General features: G+C 43.9%; 1 protein-coding gene across 2 annotated transcripts; it reads left to right on the top strand.

The window, feature by feature from the left end:
- Nucleotides 1-18: 18 nt before the first annotated feature.
- LOC135455502 (cytochrome b-245 chaperone 1) lies at nucleotides 19-9,268 on the top strand. Of its 2 annotated transcripts, none has more exons than XM_064728762.1 (7): nucleotides 19-153; nucleotides 2,185-2,315; nucleotides 3,338-3,379; nucleotides 4,617-4,690; nucleotides 5,591-5,687; nucleotides 7,486-7,630; nucleotides 8,615-9,262. In XM_064728762.1, exons 2-7 carry the CDS (start codon nucleotides 2,231-2,233, stop codon nucleotides 8,742-8,744), a joined length of 573 nt encoding a protein of 190 aa, XP_064584832.1. In that variant the 5' UTR covers nucleotides 19-153; nucleotides 2,185-2,230; the 3' UTR covers nucleotides 8,745-9,262. The 2 variants fall into 2 exon arrangements, with proteins under 2 accessions (XP_064584832.1, XP_064584833.1); XM_064728763.1 differs by lacking the exon at nucleotides 19-153 and adding an exon at nucleotides 235-312 and having other exon boundaries at nucleotides 8,615-9,268.
- Nucleotides 9,269-9,481: the final 213 nt, after the last annotated feature.

Raw genomic sequence — 9,481 nt, 5'->3', positions numbered from 1 at the left:
GAAAGGAAGGGAAGGGAGGTTCTTGTCCCGTCCTCTGCCCTCACCCAAAATGGCCGCGGGCGCCTCCGTCCATCCCTGAGGCGGGACCAGCGCTGAGGGCGCGGGACGCGGAGGCGGCCGAGGATCTTTAGAAGGCGGCTGGAGGCCGGGCAGGTACCGCGGGCACCGGGCTGGGTGAGGGTGAGGGCGGCCTGGGGCTCTCCACACGCGGGGGCACAAAAGCCGCGGGTCGGGTGGGTCATGGCTGGGGAGGGTCTTCCCCTCCCTGAGGGGGAAACCACGCTGGGCTGGGAGCAGGTGCAGGCTTGGGAGGTAACAAAAATAAGCTCTGTAAAGAAAATTCACCTGATGTGTGGTCCTGACTTGATGGCTGCTGGTGGTGAAGGTTTCAAGGGGTGAAAATTTCAATTCTTCCAATGGGTTTTGCTGGCTCGCCTTCAACCGACAGCTTGGAGGAAGCGTGAGAATGTTATTTTGATGCTGGAGATCAGTTCATTGTAAACCAGACAAATTCAAGCAAAATTGAATTTTTAAGGACTTACCAAGAGCAGCACAAAAATACCTCTTTCTCTGTGTTCTGGTAAAACTTTAGTATTTGCTTTAGGGCGCATTTATGATTTATTTATTAAATGTAACTTTAGAAGCCGCTTTGCTGCTTTTTATTCCAAGCAGCAGCCTGTGAGAGACAATGCACTGATGTTGAGTGTCCAACATTAAACCAAAACTGGCATTTGCCTGCTTGAACTTCCCTAAATTATTATGGGGAGGAGATATCAAAGGTTGCATTAATGGACTTGACTGATAAGTGTGAGAATTATGTTCTAAGTAGGGTGTAATATTTATAAAACACACTGAGATTTCTGCGGTGATTTCGATGTGTTTTTTAACTTGGATTTGGTAACAGGCAGGAGAAGGCATTGTGCATGCAGAAGTATTTTCCGGTGTATTGAGAACAGCTCACAGGAGTCATTTGAAAATTAAAATTTGATGCTTGACATCCGGAGGAGATGGAGTGTGTCTCATGCATAAGTGCTTTTGGCTCTTTCGGTTTCAGATGCTCTCAGATGTGTTGCTAAGAGATTAAAACTAAAGCCGTGGGTGCTTTTTGTTTAACTGAAAAGACCTGGCTAAATCTGCTCCCCTGGAGCTTTGTATCCAAACTCCCAGAATTGCAGGAGCATATTGCATCCAAGAACAGCTGGATAAGTAAAGGACTGAAAATCACATATTTGCCTTTTGTGAGAACTTGGATGTGCTCAGACCTGCTCTCTCAGTGTTATTCAGAACCTGATGAATGTTGGCATTTTCTTGAAACCTGTTATCTTGGGCAGCTAACAGCAGCTTAATGCCAGCCTCCTTGAGCTGGTTCTGTGGGACAGGATGCCCAGGGAAGTGGTGGAGTCACCATCCCTGGAAGTGTTCAAAAATCCTGTAGGGGAGGTGCTTAAGGACGTGGGTTAATGGTTGGGCTTCATGATCTTAAAGGTCTTTCTCACCCTAGATAACTCTGATTCTGTGCTGTGAAACAGTAAAAATATACTGAAAATGCTGCATGGGATTACCCAGCTCTTCCTGGTTTTAATTAGTGCCTGGCCTTTTAGTCTCTGCTGTTTCTGCCTGGGCTGAGGGTATGGTCTTGTTGAGGACAGACAGACGTGGTTGTTGGAAGCTCCTGGCTGTGTTCCTGAGGTGCCTTGGAAGATGGGACTGCTGTCTGTGGCATTATGGGATGGTGGCAGTGCTTGGCTGCACTGTCCTGCCCCAGCTCCCAGATTAACCCTTCCCACAACCCTCTGAGCTCACAGGAGAAATGCTGTAAAGAGATTTCCATTCCCCTTGCTCTTTTATCTGAAGGGCTGCATGAATTAACAACAACATTGTTCCAGCTCCTTGTTTCTCACATTTTTCTTCCAGAATCTGATTATAACAGAAAGAGACTTTTACCCCTAAAAATGAGAACTTTCTTCCAGGAATTCACATTCCTGTTGTTGTTATGCAACTCTCAACATGACAGTTTTACTTTGTGGTTATTTTCAGTGTTCATATTGCTCTTCCTGTGTTCTTACCCCAGAGTATCTTTTATAGTCTAGATTGAGACTTGGTAAATCCTGGAGGGGGAACTGGTGGAACTGTCAATGATTTAAAAATCTTACCTTTTTTTGTTTGTTTGTTGTTTTGGTGCAGTGAGGTTTGATGAGTGACACTGGGCTGCTGGGAGTTGCTGTTGAAGATGTACATGTTGGTTGAAAAACGCACAAATTCCCATCTGCACCTGAAGAGGTCACCTGGCATCCGCTCCTGGTCTCTCTGTGTTGGTAAGAACACAGCTTTCATTCCACAGCTTGCTTTAAGGGGAGATTCACAATAAACTCCTGAAAGAGCCTCTGGTGAAATCCCTGCCTTCCAGGCATTTTCCTTTCCAGAAGAGGAGAGATTGGGCTCTGAACTCTTCCTTTCCATAGCCACTGAATGAGTGTGAAGCCTCAGCGTGGCACTTTCACTGTGGGACTTTCAACCTCAGAAGCTCATGGATGGAATTTTAAGGGAGTCCTGAAAGATCAAGAACAGAAGGTTTATTATGAAATGTGAAGCTTCTGAAGGGGGTTTTGCTTGAGAAACGTCTCAGTTTGCAGGAGTAGAAAGCTGCAGTGTGACCATGCTGGGTTGTGTTGTGTGTGTGGTGGGAAATCACACAGGATATTCTGAAAGGCATCTTTATAAACACCACTGAATATGCAGGAAAAATCAACTTGTTGGGATTGTACTGAGAGAGCTGCTGGGGAAAATCTGGTTTATCCTGCTTTCCAGCTGAGATCCCACTGCAGCAGCACCACCTTGTCAGTGCTTTCAGGGATGTGGTTGAGAAGATCTTTGCAGTTGCAGCAGCCCCTGGGGCATGGGGCACTCTTCAGCTGCTTCCTCCTCTCTGAGAGAGAGGAGCTGGCACTTTCTGACACAGCTTTACTGCAAAAGTTGTCTTTTGGCTCCATAGAGCACCCAAAAAAGAACCATTGCAAGGTTTGTGTGAGCACTCCAGGTTGTACTGTGCTGAGAGGAAGTGTGGTGTCATGGTTGGACTGAGTCCCTCTGAGCTTCTGTTCCCAATTGTGTCACAAAATTTTTATTTCTGACTCCAACCACTGTGCTTTTAATGCCTTTGCAGGATGGAAGCTTTTTTAATACTGAGAGAAAAAAATAACTGGACTTTCATATAGTCATATATGTTGCAATCAGGTTTGTCCTGGTTTTGAAAAGTGATGTTTTTCATCAGGGAATTTTAGATGTTTTTTAATTATTTGTTATTTATTTGTCTTAATTCTCTCCTCTTTCCTGCTAGGAATAGCCTCCATAGGTTTGGCTGCTGCTTATTATAGTGCAGGTAATGCTCTATCACTTTTTTTGGGAATTATTTCTTTGCTGTTAATCTGTTTTTCATGCTGATGACTCCTCTGCAGCTCCTGTCTGGCCCTTCAAAGGCAGTGGAGGTTCCTCTCCCCCTTTGTGGTGTGATATTAAAACTAATAATAATTGTTGCCTCTATGGCTTGCTGTGCTTTAGTGCTGTATTTCTTACTCAGCCTCCTTTTCCATTTGCAAGTATTTTTAATAATGATATTGGTACTCTGTGGCATTTTGTACTTTCAATGTTTTATAAATGTGATTAGCTGCTCCTCACAGCTCTCCTGGGAGGACATGTAATGATGATTTGACACCATAATGAAATGATTGCTTTGCCTGTGATGGAAATTCTCTGTTTCTCTGGAAACTGTCAGATCATCCCTGGCAGGGATTTACTCATCCCAGCACCTTTAGGGATGAGCCAGCTTCTGCTGCTTCCTCCCCCTGCACCAAATGCCAGCTGTCCTTCCATCCATGGCATTTGTCCTGGAAGCTGCCCTGTGCTGCATCCTGTTAACATCAAATGTTAAAACTTAATAGTGTGGAGGAATGTGCTACCAACAGAACCCACATATTTTTATTTCAAGAGAAAAATGCAGTGAAATCTGCTTGAGCCACCAGCTAAATCAGCCTTGTTTTTCTTTAAACATTGCAACAAAGTTTTCTGAAATCTCAGCACAATTCTGCTGTGCCTTCAGTTAAAAGCCTGAGTGAGCAAATTATTCAGGCTGTGACATGTAAACATCTCCAGGACATGAAATGCAAATGTTTGTTTGTCAAGAGGACCAACTGCTTCCTTTTATGCAGGAACATGTTTCCTTTATTGAGTTTTCATTGTCCTTATCCTTGTCCTCTGCAGCACAAATATTTGGTGTTTGACAGCAGGTTGGCAGTTTTGTGAATGCCTGTTAAGATGCCTTTGTACAGAAGAGAAAGATGTGATGTTCCAACCTTGCCAATAATACAAATGCTTATAATTCTGCATGGTTTGAAGCCCAGTGTGAATGAAGTTTCTGGAAAGTGTGAAAATTTTCTATATTTTCATTCTGGGAAAGAGCTGTAAAATAGCTTGTAGTACAACTAAAAGCAAAAATGTTCCATCAGAGAAACCTTTCCTCCTTTTGTTGCTTTTAAAGGGAGCATGTTGCTTTCAGGATTGTTTCAATACCAGAGAAGGAGTAAAAAAACCTAAATTTCTGCATTTTTTACATTGTCCAGACAGCTTGGCATGGAAGCTCTTCTACATGGCTGGGTGTTTCTTTGTGGCAGCCCAGAATCTGGAGCAGTGGGAGGTAAGAAAGATGCTGAGCCCAGGAAATGAGGGGCTGTGAGTAGGAAGCACTTGGCAGATGCTGATCCCAAACACACAAGTTCTGCTTTTGGTTTTGAGGAAACCCTCTGGGTTGCTGTGCTGGGACCAGAATTAGGGCAAGAATTCTTGGATTATACAAGCATAAAAATGTGAAGCTAAACATTTGGGTATTTTTAAGGGGAGACTTGGCCCAAAATGTTCTCTCTTATACAAAAGAGGGAGAATGACCAGGACATTCAGCTGCACAAATGATTTTGAACTTAGCCTTCAGGCTAATGACAGAGAGACCACTAAATAAGGGAGCTCTCAGCTTCCAGGCTGCTCAGCTTTTTTCCTCTGCTTTAGAATTGTGTGGATGTTGATTGGAGAGCAGTAAGGCACCTTGTCACACTGCTGACCTGAGCTGTGTTAGAATGAGCAACTCCCCTAAAGAGAGCAAGATCCTCTTTTCATTGATCAATATGAAATTTTATTAATATCCCATATCATTAATATTCATTTTCATTGGGATGTTTGAGGTCTGTGTAAGCCTGGCCAAATGAGCACAGCACTGGGATGTCAAATTCACTAGATGTGAGAATTATAGGAGTTACAAGTTAGTGTTCAAATTTAATTCCAGCTTTTATTACATGGGGAATGTGGCAAGAGGGACAATGAACCCATTTTAACTCCTTTCTAGAAGTCACACCAGAGATATGGTAAAATTTCTATTAAAACCAAGAGCAAGATTGTGATTTTCATGGTCTGGTAATAGAGGAATGTATCTCTGTCTCTCTCTGTGTATTTTTCTGTTACCAAGATTATTTTCCAATGGAACTATTTTTATTTCACTTTGAAGCATAGCTAGTGATGAAAATCTTAATTCTTTTCAATTTCACAGGAAGCTGTATTTGATAAAAACAAGGGAACAATCTGCCTAAAAACATTCAACCTCTACAAAAAAATCCTGACCTTGTCAAAAGGAGGCAATGAACAAGGTGAGAAAGCAGCATCTGTGGTAGAAAATGTGGTGAGCAGCAGCAGAGATGGATGTGTGCCCATTTAATGGCTTCTCTGGAGTTCTGTACTCAAATTAAGTCACATCTGCTTCCAGATCTTTGTTCCCAAGCAGCAGATGTAACAATCTGCCTCTCTGGGCCCAAATGCTTTTTCTCAGTGTGCTGAATGCATCTTGTTAATTATTTTAATCCAACAGAAGTAGGCCTACACATTGCTTTCCCTAATAATGTTAGCTATTCCTTTGGGATGTTAATGTGCTTACCTTGCTCTTGGCTAGCCTGCCTGGCAGCTGGGACTGGTGGAAAAACTTCAATTTTGGAACCAGAAGTTGAGATTCCTGTAATCTCATCGGCTTTGGGGAGCAGGCAAAGGTTTGATAGCATATGCAAGCAGGCTTGTTCCATCCTGCAGTTACAGAATATGCATTTAAAGCAGCCTGAGCGGGAGGCTCAGTTTAATGCAGGATCTGATGGCCTTGGGCTTTGCCTTGGACTCCCAGAAGTTGCAGTTTGGTCTGGGAGTTGGGGGAGTCAGGGTGGTGAGTTGGAAGCTCTGTTGCAAACTGGGATCTTTTATTCTGTTGCAAAAGTAGGATCTCCTTCTATGGCAGAACATCTAAACCTGAACCTGCCAAGCACTCAACCCTGCACACAACTGAACTGCACTGAATCTTGTGACTGTCACCCAACAGTCCTGACACACACACCTGGCCTGACAGGCCAAGGAAACAAAACACCATCACTGTGGGGAAACAGGCTCCATATTGCATCCTACTTTTGCACAAACACAGGCACAGCAAATGATAAGAATTGTTTTTCCTTTCTCTGAGGTTCAGAGAATGTGAAACCCAGAAATATTCTTGGGAAGAATTGTGCCTTGCTTTTCTCTGTGAAGAGTAATGGGGCTACAGGGAGACAAAAATTCCTTCTCTAGCTGGGGACCAAGGACAAATGATCCAAACCTCAGGCCCAAGAGCATAAAAAATGTGGACTGAAGAGAGAAAAACAGAAGGAAGTGACTTCATGGGCTGGAGCTGTAGCTGGACAATGAACTCCAAGATGCAAATGGAGCAGAACTTATAAAAGTGAGAGACCCCATGACCAGTTGTGCATTTTGGGACCATTTTGGTTCATCTTGGGTGCAGCCCTGGCTGGGCTCTTGTGCTGCCCAAGGTGGATCCATGGAGGCCATTTAATAAATCCCTAAGAAGAATAAAGTTATTCTTTAGCTCCATCTGGTCTCTGCTCTAGATCAGCCTGCACAAGGCATCAGTTTGCTGCTGCAGGAGTGCCCTGGCTGTGAGGGGTCACAGCAGTGCTGCCCCAGAGCAGGGTCCCTCTGAGGATGAGGAAGAGATGAGGATCTGACTCCATGTTTCAGAAGGCTTGATTTGTTATTTTATGATATATATTATATTAAAACTATACTAAAAGAATAGAAGAAAGGATTTCATCAAGAGGCTAGGTAAGAATTAGAAAAAGAAAGAATGATGATAAAGGCCTGTGACTGACTGAGACAGTCTGACACAGCTGACTGTGTTTGGCCATTAATTAAAAACAACCACATGAGACCAATCCCAGATGCACCTGTTGCATTCCACAGCAGCAGATAATCAATGTTTACATTTTGTTCCTGAGGCCTCCCAGCTTCTCAGGAGGAAAAATCCTAAGGAAAGGATTTTCCATAAAAGATGTCTGTGGCAGGGTCCCTGTGACCCTGTCAGCAGTGCTGGGGGTTTGCGGTGCTGCTGAAGCTGCTGTTGTGCCCTCCCTGCAGTGGTGGCCGTGCTGAGCGAGATCCGCGATGTGAACGTGGAGGAGGAGGCCGTGCGCTATTTCGGGAAGGGCCACCTGGTGGTGCTGCGCTTCGTCACCGGCTTCTCACACCCGCTCACCCAGAGCGCCGTGCTGGGCTGCAGAAGGTGCAGTGGGGACTTGGTAAAATTGGAATGTGGAAGGTGGGGATGCCAATCGTGTGGGTCAGTAATTGCCAGCTATTGTTGATGCCTCAGGTTTTAGTTTTTCTATTTTTCACATTCTGTGCTGCTTTAGTGTGTGGGTCTGAGCTTCATGTGAGGGGATGGTGAACTCTGTGCACAGAGCAGGGAGACAAAACAATTCCTGCTCCAGCTGGGCACCAAGGACAAATGATCCAAATCTCAGCCCAAGAGCACAAACACCGTGGGCTGGAGAGAGAAAAACAAGCATTAGCTAAACCTAAAATTGGACAATGAACTCCAATATGGAAATGGAGCAGAACTGATCAAAGTGAGACCCCATGGCTTGTCGTCCATTTTGTGACCATTTTGGTTCATCTTGGGTGCAGCCCTGGCTGGGCTCTTGTGCTGCCCAAGGTGGATCCATGGAGGAGATCCTTTTAATAAATCCCTGCTTTATTCTTTAACTCTGTCCAGCCTCTGTTCTAGGCCAGCCTTCAGAAGGCATCTTTATTACTAAGCTCAGTTTTAGACTTGCTGTTATGACCTTGTGTTACTCAGTTTAACCTTTTTTTAAACCCCAGGATGTTTTCATTTGCAGACATTTTGCTAACTCCATCTGTCAGGATCATGTTTAAATATCTGAGATCCCTTTAGTGCTGCGTGTCTGCTGGAGTTGCCTTCCTGAGCTATGCAGTGGCAGAGGGGTCTAATTCTACTTTGCAAATATTTGGTGTATTAATTAACAGAAAAATTATCTTAAGCATTGATAATAAGGAACCTTGCAGCAGGGAGTGGGAAAGCACTGATTTGTTCTGCTGTGAGGGAATGGCTTGGTGTGTCAGCCATAGCCTCTATGCCCATAGGAGTTTCCCTCCAGGCAGTTATTCTCAGGAATTAGCATGCCTGCTCTTGCCTTGTCAGCACTGCAGTTCCACTAACTCTTCCATTGTTTCTTCCTTCCCACAGTGATGTGGAAGCAGTTGCCAAACTCATTACGAGTTTTCTGGAACTGGACAGAGTGGAGACCCCACAAGATTTCTCCCAGAGCAGCGAAACAGAGGCAAGTGATGCAGATGAGCCACAGGTTAAATACTGATAGTCATTGTGAACTGAAGCAAGCAGAGGCTTTCACACATCTGGAAAATATTCTGGTTGTTCTTCAGAACAAGAAACCCCTCACAACCTTGATCTGGGCATTTCTCAACGTGTGCATTTACAATGGGTGGAATCTGTCTTAGGGCCCATTGTTTAGTGCTAAACTGCTTCAAGACCCTGCATGTGGACACTGCTGGCTTTTGAACTTCTGTCACCTCATCAAACTTGTCTAGGAATAGTTATTTATTAATGAATTGGTTTGAAATAATTGCTTTTCCATTAATGAAGATACAGATGTGAGCTTCTGCTTACTGCAAACATTTGCTGCAGGTACAGTATATGCAATGTAGAAGAGTTGAATTTGTAACTCAATACACAATGCTTTGAGGTTTCCCCTTTAATATATGCAATTAGGAGATGCAGAGTAGTGGCACTTTTATGTTCTCTACTACTGACTTGCCACTGGATATCTGTGGAAATTAAAGTCTGAGTGCCTCTCTTGGAATTTTAAACATCAGGATAATCAACTTGTAACAGTGTCTTAACTTATCTCAGACTCACCAAGGAGCCATAAATAGCAAAGGAAAAAGGATCATGATGAAAGTCTTTGGGATGTTCTACCTTAATCCTGTTCTGCTTCACTTGTGGGCAGGACAGAACAATCTTTTTCTAGACCTCAATGTTTACTATTTAAACTGTGTATTTAGAAAGGAAGCAGGGACATGTGTAACTTTAGGT

Source organism: Zonotrichia leucophrys, chromosome 18 (assembly GCF_028769735.1).
Source record: "Zonotrichia leucophrys gambelii isolate GWCS_2022_RI chromosome 18, RI_Zleu_2.0, whole genome shotgun sequence".
NCBI classification, from domain to species: domain Eukaryota; kingdom Metazoa; phylum Chordata; class Aves; order Passeriformes; family Passerellidae; genus Zonotrichia; species Zonotrichia leucophrys.
This window is presented reverse-complemented; position numbering and strand designations above follow the sequence as displayed.